Source organism: Pseudopodoces humilis, chromosome 9 (assembly GCF_049639895.1).
Source record: "Pseudopodoces humilis isolate 2021_Gansu_Grassland_sample_001 chromosome 9, ASM4963989v1, whole genome shotgun sequence".
Lineage (NCBI taxonomy): Eukaryota > Metazoa > Chordata > Aves > Passeriformes > Paridae > Pseudopodoces > Pseudopodoces humilis.
This window is the reverse complement of record NC_142208.1, coordinates 32,867,851-32,887,753: the sequence shown is the minus strand read 5'-3', so window position 1 is coordinate 32,887,753 and position 19,903 is coordinate 32,867,851. Positions and strand designations below refer to the sequence as shown.

The following is a 19,903-nucleotide window of genomic DNA, read 5'->3' as shown; positions in this document are numbered from 1 at the left end:
TGGCTTCTGGGAACAACTTCACTGCTTCAAAGGGATTTCAGTGTGCTTAGACCAGGGTAGACTGGGCTCTGCATTACTGCACAGTGACAGAGACCCCCTGGCAGCTAAAAGATGAGGGCTGACACCAGCCAGCAGCTGTGACCCCAGACAGGACCATCACTGCTGTCTCAGCCTCCCACAGGAGAAAACCTTGTTCATCAGGACTAAGAAAGCCCTCCATGCTGAATTTTGTTCCTTCTAAAATGCTCCCATTGCCACGAAGCTCATGTAATTAGAAGGTGTCTTTAGAGAAGTTTTTCTTTCTGGAACAGCAATTCACATTCATGCAGGTCTTCCAAGCTCTGGGCAGAGCAAAGGCAGGTTTCTATATGACAGGAGAAAAGGTAGGATGAGCAGTCAGCTGAGATTTTATGCCTTATCCTTCTGCCATTTTCAATTATTCAGCATAGCCTTCCTTTAAAATGACCACTTGACCTTTGCTAGAACAGCCATTAACCTTCTATAGTCTGGTGTAAACAGCTTAATTTTCTGACAGTGGCATGACAGAAGAAATTACAAAGCCAATTCCCACTCTCAGCCCAAAACAGATGCTAAATGTAAATCACTCCATTTCCAGGAGCAGGGCATTCTGCTTCAGTGACTCTGACACTTCTGTTTTCTATGGAATGAACTAAAACTTCTACCAAAATCAACCTGCTGGCCCAAGGCAGGCACCTTGCCAAGGTCCAGCTGTGCTGGTTCTGCAGGTTAAAAATGAAGCTGGGTTTTGTATTTGGCCCTTTGCATCAACGAGGCTTCTCCAGTCAGGAGAACAGCTCTTATAATTTATAATCATCCTCCTTCAAGTCAGAGTACTCACCAGAGAACTTGTATTCCCATTACCTCAATGATCAGCCATTAAAAAGCAATATGCTCTTGGTGCAAACTGAGCTCTAAATATCCCAAAATCTTTATATTTTAACAAAAGATAATATTTCAAAGAAGTAACAAGAAAGAGCCATTTTTATCAATGAATGACCAAATAAATACTTTTACATGCACAGGGTACAAAACATTTTTGCATTGATGACAATACAGTTCCTAAGCAAAGGTTGTCTCTATATTTAATTTTGAAATACAGTATTACATAACACAAAATCTGATTATTTTATGTATATTATCCATTCTCCTGTTGGTTCAACATTTTCTCCTTATCCTTCAGAGAAACAGTAAGGATCTTTTCGCCCCTGTTGGAGGATTAGAGCGTGAGTGTCAGGTAAGGCAACACAATGAATTTAACTGCTCCTTCCCACTGGTAAGTTCTCCCCAGCTGGATCAATAATCCACAAGCTAAGAAGGGTTTTCATGCCCATTACAGTCTATTGAACCACTGAGCAAAGTTGTCACTGCACTTTCTCCACTTTCTCCAATAAACATGCACAGTCTTTATTAAACCCACACATCACACAACAGGTAAGAATAACTTGCTGGGGTTTGGCATTATTCAGCACAGGAATTAATAATGTCCTGTTTAAAATCTCAGAAGATATCTAAATTAATTATTTTCAGGAAAACATTCAAACTCCTTGACTGGATTTTTTCCTGTGTGTGAAAGCAGGAGGTCAAAATTTACCTTTAATGGGCAGAGAATAATTAAAAATGCTGTCTGACAACTGACCTGCCACTTCAGAAGCACCAATACCATCAAATTGCATCACAAGTCTACACCAACAGCTCTTCACCCAAGCATGGCCTCTGGAAATTTTAGGTTTTTTTCACTATGAAAAATTATTTATATTCAGAGAGGAATATGTGGCTACAAGGCAGCAGTTAAACAACACTTCACACCTCTGAGACACTAAATACTCACTCATTTTGGGGCCACACACGTCAAAATCCAAACTCTCCATGATTCCTATGAGGTTTTGAGGTTCTCTTAAAGCACCAAAAGCTCTATTCATTGACAGGCACCTGATCAGATCAGGCTCTCAGCCCATGCACACAGATTAAAAACTGGAAAGTTGGTACTGGGAGTGCCCACACTGATTTCTGGCCTCCATTAATGATATTATTAAAAAATGCAGACTTGAGGAAAACTCAGAGCTTAACTCACCCTTTTCCAAGGGAGATCAAGACAGGCTTCTCCATCCCAATCAGAAGTCGGAAAGCCTCATTCAGGTTTGCATAGGTGAAGTTTTCTGCTGCATCTCCAAGAACCACACAGTTTGGGTTTGTCTTATCAATCTCAGCAAATTCAGGGACAAGATCTACAGAAGGAGGAAAAAGACAGAAAAAAATAAATCACAAATCCCTCACCATTTCACATCCCATAGAAGCGATGGCGTTTCCCCAGATTTGCGCTTCCCTTCATTATAATAAGTGAAAAAATAAATAAAACTCAGTCTGAATAAAGTGCTCTTCAGACATTTATTCACCCAAAACAAAGAGAAAAATAGAGCATTTCCCTTCCCTCCCTGTGTCCCCAGTGCTGTCCCACCGTCGTGCACCAGCAGGTGTGGCCTCAGGCCACGCTCCTTCAGGAGGCGACAGGCGGCCGGCGCCGGCGCGGTCACTTCGGGCACCGAGATGTCAAAGCCCATGGCTCGCAGCTTCCTCACAAAATTCTCCCGGGTCGCTTGGGTTTCGTTGGTGCAGAGCTGCAGCTTCAGCCCAGAGGCTTTGATCCTGTGGAGGGAAGGCAGCAGAGGGGTTAAGAAGATGAAGAAGATGAGGTAAGAGTGTCAGTTCTGCTAAGAAGGTGAAGATGATATATTCCAAACCAGGAGCAGGTTCCTTTGCTGTGACAGGGGGCACCTGAAATCCTGACTCTGGGCACTGCAGTGCCAGTTAGTTCAGTGATATTTTATCAACACTGGGGTGGATCCAGTCACATTTATCATTAAATCTCTCATAAAACAGCTGTGCTGTTACTTGCTGGATAATCCTGAAAAATCACCACTTTAACTGATTTATTAATAAATGTTTATAAGTAAATGGCTTCTCAGGGGAAGGAAACACAGCCACAAGTGTCCAGAGCCAAGGACATGGCTCCTGTGGATTGGTACTCTGCAAAAGTTGTGTTGTTCCACCATACCTGAAGTGTCCAGGGCCAGGTTGGATGGGGCTTGGAGCAGTCTGGGATAGTGGAATGCGTCCCTGCCAATGGCAGGGGTGGAATGGGGTCTTTAAGGTCCCCTCCAGCCCAAACTATTCTGTGATTCTGTGAATCCTCTGCAAGCCCTCTGCCTCTGAGCAGCTTTATTTCCCAAGCTGGAGACCTGCTGTGGATGTCCCCAAAAAGCCTCTTCCCCAAGGATGAGCTGTCAGCTGTTTGGAGACCCAATGTATTTCAAAGTGGCCACAGAAAATTGGAAGTACTGAAGATGTACCACAATTAAAAAAAAACCAACCAAAACCATCTGCCTAAGGGAGTGTCACTCAGCTCCTCTAATATGTGAAAATGCCTACTTTTGTCAGTTTTCTTGTGAATTTGTGCATAATTATCTTTGAGGACTTGAGCATATGCAGATTCAGATATTTAGGTAAGTCTGGAACCCAGCTTATAAATTCTTACAAAAATATTGTGACTCTTCTTTGTATTAAAATGAAACATGACTTTTCTATTAAAGGAAGTCCCTGCACTGATTCTCAAGACAAAAAAAACACACTGGGTCTATTTTGTAGGTGAGATTATCTCAACTGGTTGGTGCAAACACCAAAGCCACCTCGAGACAACAGATCTGATGAGCTTTCCATCAAAGAATTCTTGGAAATCTGCTCCTGACCCAGAGAGCCCCTTCTGCTTGTCAAAACTGCACGCCAGTGTCTTCTTTAATAATGCTGGTGATTCATTTCTTTCTTATTATTTGTCTTTCCTAATCATAGATATATGAATTATCAATTACACTTAGTGGTTAATTGCCCTTCATAAAGATAGCTTTTCTCTTTTAAATTAGGCAGTTAATATATTGTAACTAATAGCATCCACTTGTACATTATAAATATATCTTCATTGATTGGAGCACTGAATGTGAGATTCACTCTCAAGTTAATGAAGCAATTGAGTGAAGAAGTGCAGGGTGTACCGAGGGAATAATTATTGTTAATGAATTATGATGTGACCTTCTCAGAACAATGAACAATTGGTGTGACAGTGGGATGACAATATTCCACATCTGTTATTCGAGACACAGTTTCAGCTGGAGTTAAAAAGAAAAGCAGCGTAATTTGGATACACAACAAACTTTAACAGAGTGTGCCATGGTTAAAAAGAATTATTCTAAATGCAAAGCTTCCCTGCACACTCTTAGGGTAAAAACAAAAATCCCAATGATTCACAACTGCCTGGAAGCAGACATTTGTTGAATTAGAATCTGCTTTTTCTCTTCCTAAAGGTCAACATAATGAATCCAGGGACAACACCAACCACAGACCTGCACAGACAAACCAGCACCCTCACAGGGCAGCCTGGTGAAAGCACAGATTCTGTTTTCCTGTACTACAAACTTCATTTCTTTCTCAGCATTTTGGATGAAAACCAGAGTGATGCTTCCGAAAGGACAGAGCAAAGCAGGAGGGGTCTGGACACATCCCAGACTGCTTCATGACTTTGTGGCCACCAGCAATTACCACTCCAACAAACTGAGCTCAGGAAATGCTCAGGATCAGGTCTACAGAGTTAGGCCAAGCTAGACAAAAAAATGGGAGTCCTCTAGTGACACATGGAAAGAACTTTTAAAAATATCCTGGAACACTAAATGAAACAAAAATCCACAAAACTCTAGAGGAGACTTATTTCTACAAAAATACCTTTCCAAAGAAAAAGTCATCTTTTCCTTCCCAATTAGCATCTGTAAACTCTGCCAAATCCTGCAGAGAACAGTCACACTCACCTGTACATTCAGTATCTCACACACACTGGGAAGAATCCAGCCCTGGCTGCTCAGCACAGGGATGGTGAGCAGAGCCTGCAGGCCAGCAAACAACTCTTAACTCAGAGCTTAAATAATTAGGGAGAGCTTTTACCAACAGCTCTAGAGGGGGAAAACCTGGCTCCAGTCATGTTTGCAGCAAAACTCTCATTCAGTTTCCCTGCTCTGGCAGGTTTTGCACATGGAGAGACTAAAAGAAGTGGCTTGAAGGTCTGTGTCCCACAGGTGTGATGCTTTGCCCAGCGAGTCTCCAGGGCTGCAAAGCTCCAAGGGAAACCTCCAGCCTCTGAACTGACCCACAGCTCACACTCCCAGCAAAGCAAGGCAAGGTACTACAATTTCCACTGCTGGCAAGTGTGAGGATGTCAGGAGAAGAATAAAGAACAAGATTTGTAATGTGATGTCTTATTAGATAAAGAGCAAGGGATTAGGAACTTGCAAGTGCAGAAGAATGAAGCAGCAGGAGATGAAACACACGACACATGTTTTATCGAGATCTCCAGCGTATTAGATTTATCAGCAGGCCCATTACAGAAGCACAGGCACACCCAGGAAACCCAGTCAATCAGGCCTTCAGCTGACTTCCACACACCGTGGCTGTGATAAAGATCCCACTCAAACTCCGCAGGCACCAGGAAAATCGATCCTGATTAGAGCACAAGGCAAGCACACGGACAGGCAGCGCTGCTCTCCGTGCTGCAGGGACCCAGCATGCTCCAGGTGCCTGTGGACATCCCAAGGCTGCCTCTCCCTCCATGTCTGGGGCCATCAGCAGGCTCAGCATCAGACAAATCCACTCCATTGCCAGCACCACTGCTCACAGCACTCCTAATGCCCGAGAGCAGGAACAGGGGAGCTTCACCTGAGTGAGGCAGAGCAGCTTCTGACCTTTCAGGCTGTGACAAATGCCAGACTCAGCTAAAGTGGCAAAAGAAACTCGTCAGAGCCCTTCTTGGAGGGGGTGGCAGAATGGAGATGGCAGCAGGGAGCAGATGGAAAGGCCACTGTCCCCTCCAGCTGTGTGTCACATGGGCTCTGCTGCCTGTGCCTGCTCTGCCACAGAGCTGCCACTGCACACACTGAAGGAAAAAGTCATAAAAAACCCTCCCAAGCCCCAAATTAAAAGTGGACAGATGAGCACTGAGCTACTACACCAGCCTTACCAGAGGAGGGATTTAAGTCCACTCCAGATCCAAACAACCACTTGGTCACCCAAATGATCCCTAAATCTACAACTAGGGCACCCACCCAGTTCTGGGTGCACCGTGAGCACCTGCCCAGGGGAGAAGTGGGTGCGAGGGGTTTAATTCCAGCCCTGAGCTGCCCCTGCCTCAGCAGCTCTTTGAACTGACCTTTACCTCGTTCTGCTGGAGCAGGACACGGGGCTGAGTGACAATGTCCCACAATGCAATTACCATGCGTCAGATGAGCCAGTCCCTTACAAATCACCTCGAACTTTACACATCTGCTGGCTGTCAGCATCTGCCAGGCTCACTCACCCGAAAATAATGAAAAAAACTCTCATTATTGCTCCATAACAGGTAAAGTGTTAAGACAATTATTGGACATCCTCACTGACCTTGTGCAGACTTAGCCAACTGCCCTTGCCAACCTTTATGGGCAGCCTTAGGGCACATAAAACACAAAACCTGTTCTTTCAAATGATGTAAAGGTTGTGACACACGTAGGAAACACAATGGTCCTGGAATCCAGACTGAGAATCATCAAACTTAAATTCACATTATCCTGCACGTGGCTGAAGCAACTGAGGAAAAGGTGTAAGGCTAAACTTCAGATTTCCTGTCTTCTCCCCCTGTCTCTTGCAGTGAAGTTTTTTTCCTAAGACAGGAATAGGGGGAAAGTCCAGCCCCCATCCAGAGGTCCTGTGCAGATAGATGGGCAGTGGGGTAGAAAGCAAAACCCTGGAAGAGGCAATAAACTGGAGTGTGGAGACTGTCCAACATCAACTTCAAAGGGGTTTGGAAATGTGCTACATGTGATTTCCAGAACTGGCTTTTTATCCTGCTTTTGGTTTTTCAGAGTGCTTTGGGGTTTTTTTAAAATTTTAAAGAAAGCATGCTGAGCACTTTTGCTATTTGACTCTTTTGCATCAGTGAACAAATATGGGTGTGCTTCAGTGTAAACCCCTCAACATTCTGATACCTTGTTTGAAACACAGGGAATAAACAGCACCTGCAACCAAACCACAAAGTAAAGCAGGACTTAGGCAGCAACACCATGCTCCCACCAGGGCAGGGCTCATGTCAGTGGCCTCTGCAAGGGCCAGGCTGCTGGTGATCCAGGTAAAACCTCTCCTGAGCTTGCAGGTTTTTCCCAGAAGAACCTCCCAGGGAACATCACACACCTGAGGATGCAAAAGGGTTTTCTGGCTCAGCACCAGCTCTGAGCAATAACCCCTTCTGAGGTCCAGCTGTGGAAATGCCTGGTGGGAGGAAAGCACATTTGCTCTGCTTAAAAAGTGTATTTTTGGCAAAAACGTGCTGTATTTTCTCTGCAAATCTGTATCCCTGCCATTCCAGTGGCTATTTCAGCTTCTGCAATAACAACAGGCAAAGTCACTATTTCAGAAGCCTGAAGGAGGGCATGAGTGCCTTTGCCCATTCTTACATGGTATAAGCCTCTCCTAATTTCATGGAAACACTGAATTCCCCGGTGTTTTTTAACCTGATGGGTGCAATGGAATCAGAGGATTGTGGATAAAACTGCAGGGTTTTCCTTCTCAATCCCAGCGCCCAAAACTTGCCATTCCTCTCATTTCTGCCATCACAGCACATCCAAACTGCTTCAATCTTGCTGTCACGTCTCTGATGCCACTTTTGTCCCCTTACCTCCCGGTGTTTCCCTTCTCTGATGTCCTGTCATTGGTCCTGAGAACAGCCAGGCTCATTAACGCCCTGCTTCTCTGGTGATCCAACTTTCTGCTCCATGTAGCAAGGCTGCCCTGACAAATCCTTACACACAGCACTTTTTGGCCCCAGTCCCTCTTGCATTCCTGTGCCTGAAATTCCTCTCTGCATCTGCCATCTCCCGAGCACAATTTCCTCTCCAGCCCCATATGGCTCACCTCTCTCTAAATATAGAAGGGGATAATTTGGAGGCAATCCAAAGGAGGCATTGCAAAAGGGATTAAAAAACAGGAGGGCATTACCTTTGCACATGAATAAAAGCAGATTAATAGGCACACATGAAGGAGCCACAAGAAGAGGCCAATGTTACTTAAGGGTGGGCAAGGATGACATAAGGAAGGGTACACTTATAAAAGTAAAGACTCTGGAAACACCACTTTGAAACAGTGTTTGACAGTAAAAAATTGAAAAAAATATCATTAAATTGCAGGTCAGAGCAAACTTTAAAAACCATCAACACCTGTATTTAGGTATTTTGATAATTTAGAACTTTTCAGTAGTGAAAAGAAATCCTGAAAGTTGCAAACTAAAACAAAGTCCATCTTGTCCTGAATTCTCTACAAAGGCCATTGAATACAGCTGGATACCAGAATTACTGCACAAATTATTCAACACCATAAATCATAGTCCACTTCTCTGAACAGCAGGGAAGACAACAGATTTGTAGGCAGCAATGTACCACAACAGCAAAATCTAGAATTCAGTATTTAATAAAAATAACATGTGCTTCTGAAGGGAATCTGCAGAAAGGAAGTACAAAGCAGAATATAAGAAAATTATCTCTCTGGTCCATTAAATTCAGTAATAAGATGCATTTAAGGTTGCAGATTACCAAATCAGCTTAATGTATTACACCTAAAAGACTTTAACCACATTGCAAGTGGTTCAATAAGTAAACTCTGTCAGACCTTAAATAGCTGGTAAATCTCCACTTTGGGAGCTGTCGAGAAAAAAATCAGGTCTTTGGGGATTCAGTTAGCATGAATAGGTCTGGGATGTATCTATTTCCATTAAGCAAAATATTTTTATGGACAACATAGTGAATGATACTCCAATAGCTTTTATTCTGTGCAAAAAAGGGGGTACATGATCTTTAAGGTTGCTTCGAATCCAAACTATTCTATGATTCCATGAAGCTGCTAAATACTCCATTAAAAATTCATTCAAAAACAAGTTATCTTTGACAGGGTTGAATTCTCACTTTGTACACAAATAGCACCTGTTTGTAAAGAAGGAATTCTATTTCTGAGACTCTAAAGGTTAATGATGTGTAAACTCCAAAAATGCAGGCACTTACTCATGAAATTTGTGCAGACAGCAGGTGAGCACCCACAACTTCAGGGACACAAATCTTTTAAAAGAAATAATGAACACTGCTGATTAGGAAAGCAAATATGAGTTAGAAACACCCACTGCTCTCAGAAAACTGAGACCACAGCTAATGTTACAGGCTGGAGTGCAGCTGAGACAACTCTGCACCCAATGAGGATCAATTCCTGGATCCCCTTCTGGCTCTGCCAGGGAACAGCTATGTGACAATACAAAACTGCTTCATTTCTTTGTGGTCTGCTGCTTCAGGAGGGCAGTGACACCTGGGTCACTGGGCTTCTTTGGGTAGGAAGTCCAAAGAGAGGAAAGTACAAAACCAAATTAACAGATATTTGCACAAGGGTCTGTATACTTTACCTGAAGGTCTCTTTCTGGGAGGAACAACTCCTTTTCTGTCAAATGCCCCAAAGGCACTGGAACTCTGAACATCTGCACAGCCTGTGCTAAGCCACATTATCTGCTGTGACAACAAAGATTTCCCACTCCTCGTGGCACGCACACTTCCAAAAGGCTCTTTGTGATCTCCCAACTCCTCTGAACCCCCACACCCTGAATTGTTTTACAGTCCCAGTTCCGCTTGTTCTCCTCACAATCTTCCTCTTGTTAGACTCTCCAGGTATTTTATTTTAACAGGACTGTCCAGCTGCTCCCCAGCCTCCCTGCTCCCCAGATTTCCGCTGCCCTTTTCAAGGGCTCTGTAGAAAGCTGTGCTAACAGATGCACCATCCCAGCCCAACAACAGGATGTTGTAAACGTCCAACTACTGTGTGCTTTTCATATGGATATGCTAATGGACACACTATCAGCACACAGCTGTAAATGCAAATGCCAGAGCACAGGCTGAGCATCTTTTATGGGTGTTTAACCACCTTCTGTCTTGTAAGGGACCAGCTCCCTCCTATTTGTAAGATAAAAAGCAGCTAGCTCACCTCGTGTCAATGCTGTGTAAATCGATTAAGACAATAACAGCACCACACTGAGGCTCTGTTAGGGCCGGCTCCAGAAGCCTTTAAGTCACCGATGGCCTTTCTGATCTGCTGCAAAGCATCTGCCAGTGAACTGCACATGCTGGGAAGAGATGGGTGGGGTTTACAAAACTTTTTCAAAACAACAAGATATGTCACAGTAAGTTAAACAATCAAGGAACATTATGTCTTAAAAGTTTTAAAGGGATGAATTATCTTATTGAGCCATTTTGGGCTTTTTTAGCCATCCACTGCTCTAGTATCCCCACCTAAAGATAACAATAACAGTCCCTGGAGAATTTAGAGACATTCCTGGCTCCAGGAGTTAAACCAGGGGTGCCAATACCCTTTGGCACATGAGTGCCCGGCTGCCACAGTCTGGATAAGTAATAAGGATCCAGATTCACCTTATCCCTTGAGCACAGGAAACAAGCTCTGCTCAACAAACACTCCTGTGGTTCAGCCTCCAACCCACCAACCTCTCAGACCACACTGAATCCTTCAATATTTCACAGGTATGGTTTATCAGGGCTGCAGGAACACCAGCAATAAACAAAGCATTCCCAGCTGTTACACTTAGTGCTTCACCTCAGGTTATACCAACTATCGATGCCTTGCTCAGAAGGGTCTCTACAGCACTGGGAGGTCACTGAATGTCACCTTGCTCAGGGTGTTCCAGTGTCCATCAGCTTCTCTGGCCTTGTTCCTGCTTCATCTGACTGTACTGTTAGCTAAAAACAAACAAACAAGAGGGAAGCACCCCTCTGCAGCCATCACAAATAGAAACCAGGCCAAATTCTGCTGGCAGAAATTACGCTGCTGCTCTCATAAACACTAACTCAAATAACTGCACAGCAGAACTCAGATGAAAACAATATAAATAATGCAGAAAACATAGTTTTAGGAGGCCAGGATAGCTTCAGTCACAAGAAACCAATGACAAATTATTATGTTTACTTACCATTTTTATTGGAGTGTGCTGTATGTCGTTACACCAAGTTAATTGCTGTAATGGGGGAGATGATGTAGCAAGACAATCTGAAAAGAACAGGTCAGCTGTCCTGTTGTAAGAGCCCTTATCTGTACTCTGATATTTAAGGTTATTTAAGGTTTCTGCTGGACATATATATGCACTGAAAGATGTTAGCTCCTTTAGCAGAGGACCACAGCAATCTGAATTAGTTATAAGGTTCCTTGCTATCTGCAATTATGGCTCTTTAATTGATTTTAAAAAAATGGAATTAATTAAAAAATAGGTCTTTAGCTTTAATCCATCTGCTTGAAACCACCCCGCTGTACTGTGATGCAGACACAAATATTAATGACCAACTGGCAATAGGATAATGAGTCAATAAAGAGTTTAAATGGTGTGAGCCAGAACAATTACTAACCTAATAGGCAGATAAATAAGGCTGCTTGACTTTACCCAAGGAAAATGATTATTTTTCACCACTTACATTGAATGACCTGAACGAAGTGGTTCAGTGAGGTTTTCTTCCCTCCCTGGCACTTTCCCATTCACTGCTCACCAAATCCTGCCCAAACGAGATCACCTTTCCCTGCACAGCATTCCAGAGCCTGTTGCTGGACTGCATCTCCAAACCCTCCTCAAAGACCCCTGCAGCCCCTTCCAGACAGGCAGACAGGTCAGATTAGCTGCTGAGGGCTTCCTGTGACTAACAGGCAAAAAGGGCTTAGACATTTCCAGGATTTCCAGAGAAAGCCCATAATTTCCTACATTTAGCCCAAGGCCAGAGTTTACTGTTGTTTCATCAGCATATTTCTGATGTGACTGTAAGTTAGACTGCAGTTTATGCTGCCTCCATGCAGGAGGTTTCAGCAAATGCAGTGACAAAGGTTATTAAATAACAGCCTGCAACCCAACAGAAAATGAAGTTTAAAATCTAGGAGCAAAAAACCAACGTCAAAAGCATCTAGTGAACCACGACACAGGTATTATTGAGTATGTCCTGGTTTCTAAAGGAATGATCTCTGACAGTATTTATGCAGTTATTATTTATGCTTGGTTTGGCTGTGCCTGGAGGCCTTGGATATGATCTGGGCTGTCCCAGGCTGTGCTCTGCACATGCACAATCCCCTGAAAGAACCACAGGCCACAGGATTTCAAGAGAAACAACTTCTCCCTCTGCCTAGTTTCACTGAATTCCCTGGGAATGCTGCTCTCCCCTGGGCTGTCCTGGCACCTGCAGCTTCTCCCAGCCAGGTGAGCACCACAAACTGGCCAAGAGACTCAATAAGCCTTAAACTTACTTCAAATATTGCTCTCTGACAGCACTGGGAACTCTGATCCAGCAGATAACATCTTCTGTGCATCCTACATGTGTTTCAAGAAATATGAACAAAGACATCATTATGGAAAACAAAAAAAAAGCAAGCAAGCAGCAAACAGTTTTGTTATTACTTTATTTGGATCCTCTCCAGTTCTGCCTTTCCATGTGGTTACACCAGCATTCAGGCACATATTTAACTAAACTCATATGATTAATTTTACTGAATTCAATATTTCTTCCTGCATATTTTTCTGCTCAATAATACACTTGTCCTAAGTGTGTCTGTGCTGAGTGGCCCCAGAGGACAGAAGCTGCAGAGATGCTCACCAAGCAGCGCTGTCAGTGTTTCACAGGGGTTCAGAATGTAGACATTTAAAACATTTCAAGTGGGGTACATACAGCAACACAGAGTGATTTGGGTTGGAAAGAACACTAAAGTTCCAATCCCCTAAAAAGGGCAGGGACACCTTCCACTATCCCAAGTTGCTCCAAGCCCCATCCACCACCTGCCAGGTGAGTCTGGATTTTCCACCGTGGGTGAGTGAAACATCACAGCCAGCCAAAAGGCTCTTCCAGAAACTCACAACCACACGATCAATACTTGTCTTTAAACAAAGCTGTCCCTGCAGCCACTGCTCTCCCCTGGCCCCATCCTGCTCCTCTGGTCAAGCAGGGCCAATACAGGCACACTGGCAAGGCAACCTAAATAATTAAAGTTAGTTAAGTTGAAGTTACTTCGCTCGTGTAGCAACACGAGAACGACATGGGACAGCATGACCCAGCTAAAAGTGAAGGAGTTCCCTACCTGTGGGCACTGGGAGTAACTCACCAAGGCCACTTTGCTTCTGAGTCACTTCCAAGCTGGGCAATCATTAACCCCAGCACAGAAATTCTCCATTTCTGGGTTGCAAGTGCCCTGCAAGAAGATCCAGCTAATTTGACAGCAAAGTTAATCAATTTATAGAAACACCGACGTGGGTAATGTTTTAAAAATGATTACCAGGAGATAATGGCACATCTCCTGCCACACGTGCGGTGCCAACAGCAAATCCAGAACAATAACACACCAACACACTCTTCTCCCCGTCAGCCCAGGCTCTGCGGGCTCCCTTCGCTTGAACAATCCTCAGAAGCACCGAGCTGGCCCCCAAAGCTCCGGTTCCGTGCGCCGGGCTCGCACAGCACGGCGGATGAAAAGAGCCGGGTGCCGCCCCAAGCCCGCGCTTTGCGCCGGGCCCCCTCAGCCGGCCCTCCCTCACCCGAGCCGCCTTCACCCACCGCGCACGGCCTCCCTCGGCCGGGCCGTCCTCACCCACCTGCGCACGGCCTCGGCCGAGCCGCCGATGGGGACGCCGCCATCGGCACCGCTGTCGTAGAGGACGCCGCTGACATCGAGCAGCAGCCCCCTGACGGCCCGGGCCCAGCCGCCGCCCGCCATGGCCGCTCGGCGCTGCCGGGAAATGCAGTCCCGGGCTCCGCTCCGCCCCGCCGGGAAACGCTGCTGGCCCTGCCCGAGGGCGAGCTGCGTGAGCCAAAGTAGCTGTGGATGCTAAATACGAGCAAAAGCAGGGAGCACAGTGCCTGGGGAAAAGCAGGCCGTATAACTTTCTCAGTCTCGCCTGAGAAAGTGGCCTGGGTAATCATAAGGAGGAATTAAAACAATCCTCAGAGACAGAAGACAGCCTTGCAGGTGCTGTTTGTCAGTTTCTTGTTTTCTTGCAAGAGAAGGTCGGAGGGTGGTGTACCCCACTGACCAATGATGGTGATGTGTTAGTTCACTAACCAGTAACAGTTTTACCTTTCTGTACTTTCACATATCGGTCTATAAAAGAAGATCTGAGGTAATAAACCTCGCTCTCTCCTGTTCAACCCACAAGAGAGTCTGTGTCGTGCTTCTCACCGTTCCCAACAGAGCGACAGGTAGCCACTCCACCCATGGCAGTGGAGTGGAATTAACCCGATCCCTTTCAACTCAAACCGTTCTGTGATTCATATGACAACCAAGGGTAAAAAAAACCAAACCCCACTGACTCATCGTATAAAGAATTTTACAATCGCAGATAAGATGTTATCGGCTGTGTTCCAGGTTTACAGACAGTATTGCTTTCTCCCAAATATCTTCTCGTCGCTAATGCCATCAATAGCACGGCACAGCTCCCGGAATGTATAAGGAGCTGTGGTGGAATTACAGTCCATTTTGTTTTAAGGAAAGCAGAGGAGCCTTGGCAGCATCGATTTGCATCACTGCTCCTGGAATAGCCTCTGGCTTCTCCCTAAAGATAATATCTAAACTGTGAAATTCATTAAATAGACTCAGAAATGGATCAGGTTATTTAAAACAACATTACTAATGGCACAATATCTCAGCTGTCTGCAGCGATAGTGAACATTGTCTTGGATAGTGTTATCAGAGCAGGACACCCGCTATGAATATTGATCCACAGCTTGTTACAGCCATCACTTGCCGTCAGGACAGGTCAGGGTTGAAACCCACCTAGCATCAAAGCAATTTAAAGATAGCACTTGGGCTGAATTTTAATGCCTGAGCTGGGAAATGGACCAACTTCAGAGGCTGGAACTAATCCGTGAGTATGTGAGCATTTCCACATGCATGTATGTTTGTAGGCTGTTGTAGGTTTTTGTGTATATACATGTGAAACTGATGATATTTGAAAACGTCTCATAGCTCACAGATTCATTTCAATGCTGCAATTTACATACTCAGCTCCTGCAGACCCAACAACTCAAACAGAAGTACTTGTAGTCTCACATATACCAGACTTTTTCCCCAGTTCACCACCTCCCACATCCCCAAAACCAAGCTTTAGCCACCTGTAGCATGTGGGTGTGAACTCCTAATGTCTGAGCTCCCTTCTCTTCTACGTTCTTGTGGTGTTCTACCCCAGAGGCCCATGTCAAATGGGTTCTTGGATAATTAACATTAATAGTTACTTTTAATCACATCAGCCTTGCACATCATCATCTCATTTTCTTGCTCTCTCTTTATCTTTAGCCCTATGCCAAGAATTATTTGTGAGCCAAATTCTACTAAGGCTGAGACAGCTATGAAGAGGAGGAGGAGGGCTGTGCTTTGCATCTTTCCATAGGAATAGAAGCAGGTGGAGTAGCAGATTCCTCCTGAGGACTGCCACCCCTGTCTGAAGGGTGCCTTTCTCCAATCTATCTGATGATTTGTGGCACCAACAAATGCTGAAATGCCAAGGAGAGGGAAAAGCATCCCCCTGAAGGTGTGCAGAAATATACTGCAAGCACATTTTCAATAAGCAGGACTGGCTAGAAGTGGTCACAGGGCTGGTGCAGAGTGGGGAGGCTTGGCCTGCTGTCACCTACCGTATCCCAGTTAGAGCTGTGAACAGGCAACAAAGTGTTTTCCCCAAGACAAGGATGGCTGGTTAAGGGGTTGCTCAGTGGGTAGGAGATCCTCCAGCACAGGCAGGCCTCAGTTTCCCTGCCTACTAACTGGGAACAGTGTGAACACCATGGGAGAGTTGCAGGAGTGGCCCAGAGTCTGAACTAGACTGATCCCAAGCTGCTCCCAAACGAAAAGGTGTTCCTTTCTGCCTGAGGACCGGGCAATAGCTTCACATCTCAAACAGTGGCAGCTGGCACAGGGAGTGCTTGGAGCTTGGATCCTGCCCAGCGCAGGAGGGGGATGCAGGAGCCATCCCTCCTCTCTGGGTCCCTCTGAACACGAGGCTCACCCCGCTGGTCCCGCACTGACCGGGAGAGCTGCTGGTGGCTCAGCGGAGGGTGAGGGGACAGGTGCAGCCCGTGGCTCTCCGGGCCCCGGGGGACACCAGCAGCCGTCGGGCTGCCGGGTGCAGCCGCATCCCTGCTCCGGCTCCGAAGGCTCCTGGCCGCCCCCTGCCCACCTCTCTGCACGTCCCCCCGCCCAACCCGGGGTAGGTAACGGGAAAACCCGGAGAGGTTGGGATGGAGGGAGGCGCCCGCTGCGCCCCCGCGGAGCCAGCGCGGCGGGGAGGGGGCGCGGGGGCGGCGTGCCAATGGCTGCGCTGCCCCCTCCTCTGCCCCCACCCCGCCGCCGGCCCCTCCGCCTCCCCGGCCGACCCTCCTCCCCGGCGCTCACTCCGCGCCGCCAGCACCGAGCGTGCGGCTCGGGAGCGGCCCGGCTCCGCGCCCGGCGCTGCGCTCCGCGCTGGGAGCCAGCAGGTCTCCGGGAAGCGCGGAGGGTGGGGTGGGATGCCGGAATGCCCGGAGCGAGGGGCCAAGGCGGCCCCCATCCATCATAAAATCTCCTTCTCCATCTTAGACATCCTGGATCCCCAGAAATTCAGCAGAAGACGCGAACCGGCCTCGGGGAGCTGGGGCAGCGCCCCCCGCTTGGGCGAGCGGGAGAAAAGTTTGGGAAGAGTTGAAGTAGGAAAGGACGCTGCTGCTCCCGGCAGCGGGAGGAATAAACTAGAGGCACATGGTAGGAACGCGCTCGAGTTTCTCCGGCCGGCGCTGGCGGGGCGCGCAGGTGGAGGCGCCGGCAGACGGGGACCCTCGGCCCCGCGGCCGGCGGGACGCGCTCCCCGCGCGGGGTCCCGCAGGAACGAGGGAAGGGGGGCTGGAACTGGATTTTAAGTCTTGATGATGCAGAGCGAAAAGTTTTCGATATCCCTGTGCCCTGCCCGGCTCCCGGCGTGCGGAGCATCCTCTGCTGCCCGAGCAGGAGGGCTCACATCAGGGCTCGCCGCCGCCCCATCCCGTCCGGACGGGCCGCGGCTCTTACCGAGGCACCGCACGGGTTTCTTTCCTCCAGCAAGGGCGGCCCCCGGGCGCTCCTTTCCCCGGGGCGGCAGCGGTCGGATGCCCCGGCCCACGGGACGGCCGGCTGGGTAATTGCTCAGCCCGTCCCCACCGGAGGATGCCTTAGCTCCCGGTGATCGATATCCTATTACCGACTCCCGCCTATCTCCTGCCCGCAGCTTGCAGGTGCCCACTTCAAACCTCCTTCCCCCGGCCTGATCCTAATATTGTTCGATTAAAACTTACCTTTAATAGATGACATCTATCGATCTGGCCCTCGCAAATCTGAAACTCCATTAGCGCAGGGATAGGGAGGGGGGGATTTATTTCGCTTCAGAAGGGGACTTTAATAACTTCTTTTTTAATTGGTAAGAAATCCATATCGACGGCTCCCCCCTCCCCGCCGCGGATGCGGTGGCACAGCAGGGGACGTGGGGGGGGGCCCGGTTCTCGCACGACGGGCGGAATTTTTCTCCTCTTTATTTTATTTTTAATGATTGCCCTATGCTGGGGGGAGGGAGGGATGTCGGAGCAGAAGCGCGGGGCTCAGAAGGGGAACGGGAGGAGGATGCGCTATCTCCTGACGAGCCCCGCCATCTCACCTAGGTGCGCACGCCCCGGCGGAGAGCGGCGCCGAGGACGCGGGGCAGGAGCGCGACGAGGAGGACCCGAGCGGGGACGGAACCGGGACCGGCACCGCGAGCCCGCCCGGGCCGGAGGAGCCGGGCTCGCCGCGGAGCGCCCGGCGGCGGCGGCCAGAGCCGGGCTGCGGGAAGCCGCGGAGGGCGCGCACCGCCTTCACCTACGAGCAGCTGGTGGCCCTGGAGAACAAGTTCCGAGCCACGCGGTACCTGTCGGTCTGCGAGCGCCTCAGCCTGGCGCTGTCCCTCAGCCTCACCGAGACGCAGGTGAAGATCTGGTTCCAGAACCGCCGCACCAAGTGGAAGAAGCAGCACCCGGGCTCCGACGGGGCGGCCCCCGCAGCATCGCCCGCGGCTGTGGGCGGCGGCAGCCCCAGCCCGCCGGGCCCCGCCGCTCTGCCCTTCCAGACTTTCCCTTCCTACGCCGCCGCCAACGTGCTGGTGCCGCCGGCCGCCCCCTTCCCGCTGGGCGCCGGCCCCTTCGCTCCCTTCCTGGGCCCCGCGTTCCTCGGCCCCTTCTACGGCCCGCACCTCTGAGGCGGCAGGGCCGGGGCAGCCCCCGGGAGCCGGGAGCGCACCTCAGCCCTTCTGACCCAGCGGGGAACACCGTCGTCACTTCTGCTGGTTTCGTGGCGATTTGAAGTGTAAGAAAGTTGATTTTTCCTAGGCGTCACGGCAGCATGCTTAACTTTGACACACTGAGAAAAAAACCCCACTGTAACCACTGGATTTTATTAGCACCTTTGAGATGTAATTATAGGTGTTGGAGATGGGAAAAGTAACCCTCTTTACACATGCCTGACACTAATTCCCTGCAGATTCTTCTCCAAGTTCATTGTTAAGATGCTCCTCGTTGCTGTTCGGCTTGCCAGCACACGTCTGAACCCTCGAGGGCTCGGGAGCTGTGGCACTCGTTAGCACTGCTGCGATCCTGATGCTGATGAGGGTGCAGGCGGCCGTGTCGAACCCCAGGGATGCTCGCCAGTGAAGGCGTCCCCAGGCTCTGATTGTGCTCATGGCACTCTACTGAGCCCCGTTTGACCCACGTTTCTTTATCTGTTTCTAAAAAGCGCCGGTGGCGTTCTTGACACCCTACCTGGAGGAGAGGTTTTGTTTGGGAAGGTGCAGGAAAATGCAGCTCTGTGTCATTGGGAGACAAGAAGGAAATCTGCCTGGTCAGTGGGAATGTGTTCAACTGCTGCTCGTGTCCACGGCCTCTCTGCCTTTCCCTGCAGTTCATTCCCAGTGACTTCACAGGTTTTGGATAAGAAGTCTAAAGATCATTCTTTTTGCAGAGAACAGTTGTTCTTGTAATAACACAGCATTAGTCCCAAATGAGGCAGAAACGAAAACATAAATCAGAGAAAATGATTACATTATTCATTTCTTTAAAAATGGGGCATTTGTGGTAGAAAGTAAGTAAAACACAGAATTTCCAGCATGCTGAGACCTATTTTCCATAACAGAGAAACACATGCTTTTTCTGGTTTTGCTTTTTGGAGCATTTGTTAGAAGGAAAATCACATTTCATCTTCATCGTTACAAGCACCGGAATGAAAAGGAATTTTAGCTGGGGGCTCATCTGTCCCTGAACGGACGGGAAGTAATTGGTTTAAAAAAATCTGTCTCATGCAGTTTTACAAATGATTACCACACAGTATTCCAGACTGTATCCTCTCTGTCTCTGACAATGCTTTAAAGCACACACTGGCTTTCCAACCAAAAAACTTAGCTCATAAATCCTATCTAGCTCTTGTGTTGGTCTAAATAAAAAGGGTTTTTAAATTATTCCCTGTTCAATTGCTTTTAATTGTACTTGGATGAAGCACTGTCTGCTTTGTGGACTGTTTGCCCACCTGGTGCTGATCTTGATGGTCCCTGCGCTGCATGTCAGTGACTGAGGGTGATAGCTCATCTCCTGTGGGCTGGCTGTGAGGACATGGATTGTGGGACAACTCTCTCTTGCAAAAATCACTCTCGTGACCTCCAGCTTTGCAGGGATCAAGGGTGTGAGAGCCACAAGCCTAAGCTTGGACCAGCTGAAGTGACCTGAGGTTGTCTTTCCAC

The 19,903-nt window shown here is 47.9% G+C and overlaps 2 protein-coding genes across 4 annotated transcripts in view; one reads left to right on the top strand and one right to left on the bottom strand.

The window, feature by feature from the left end:
* LHPP (phospholysine phosphohistidine inorganic pyrophosphate phosphatase) overlaps window positions 1-13,892 on the bottom strand; it is a 70,793-nt gene extending 56,901 nt beyond the window's left edge. The window contains exons 1-4 of one of the 3 annotated variants that reach the window (XM_014257734.2): window positions 13,739-13,892; window positions 13,252-13,338; window positions 2,477-2,664; window positions 2,093-2,246 (exon numbers count right to left, since the gene is read on the bottom strand). In XM_014257734.2, the coding sequence (XP_014113209.1) occupies window positions 2,093-2,246; window positions 2,477-2,664; window positions 13,252-13,338; window positions 13,739-13,860 (551 nt within the window). In that variant the 5' untranslated portion in view covers window positions 13,861-13,892. Of the gene's footprint in view, window positions 1-2,092; window positions 2,247-2,476; window positions 2,665-12,402; window positions 12,467-13,251; window positions 13,339-13,738 lie in introns of all 3 variants that reach the window. The other 2 variants (XM_014257735.2, XM_005528830.3) reach the window with 2 other exon arrangements.
* A 2,484-nt stretch (window positions 13,893-16,376) lies between these two features.
* Window positions 16,377-18,373, top strand: NKX1-2 (NK1 homeobox 2). The gene is made up of 2 exons (XM_005528865.1): window positions 16,377-16,923; window positions 17,802-18,373. The coding sequence occupies exons 1-2, from the start codon at window positions 16,377-16,379 to the stop codon at window positions 18,371-18,373; spliced, it is 1,119 nt and encodes a 372-aa protein (XP_005528922.1).
* Window positions 18,374-19,903: the final 1,530 nt, after the last annotated feature.

Bases quoted from the DNA above. Each gene is read 5' to 3' on its own strand.
- NKX1-2 (XM_005528865.1), top strand. From the start codon at position 16,377: ATGGAGGGAGGCGCCCGCTGCGCCCCCGCGGAGCCAGCGCGGCGGGGA. The intron at 16,924-17,801 runs GTGGAGGCGCCG...CATCTCACCTAG, and splicing joins GGCGCTGGCGGGGCGCGCAG to GTGCGCACGCCCCGGCGGAG.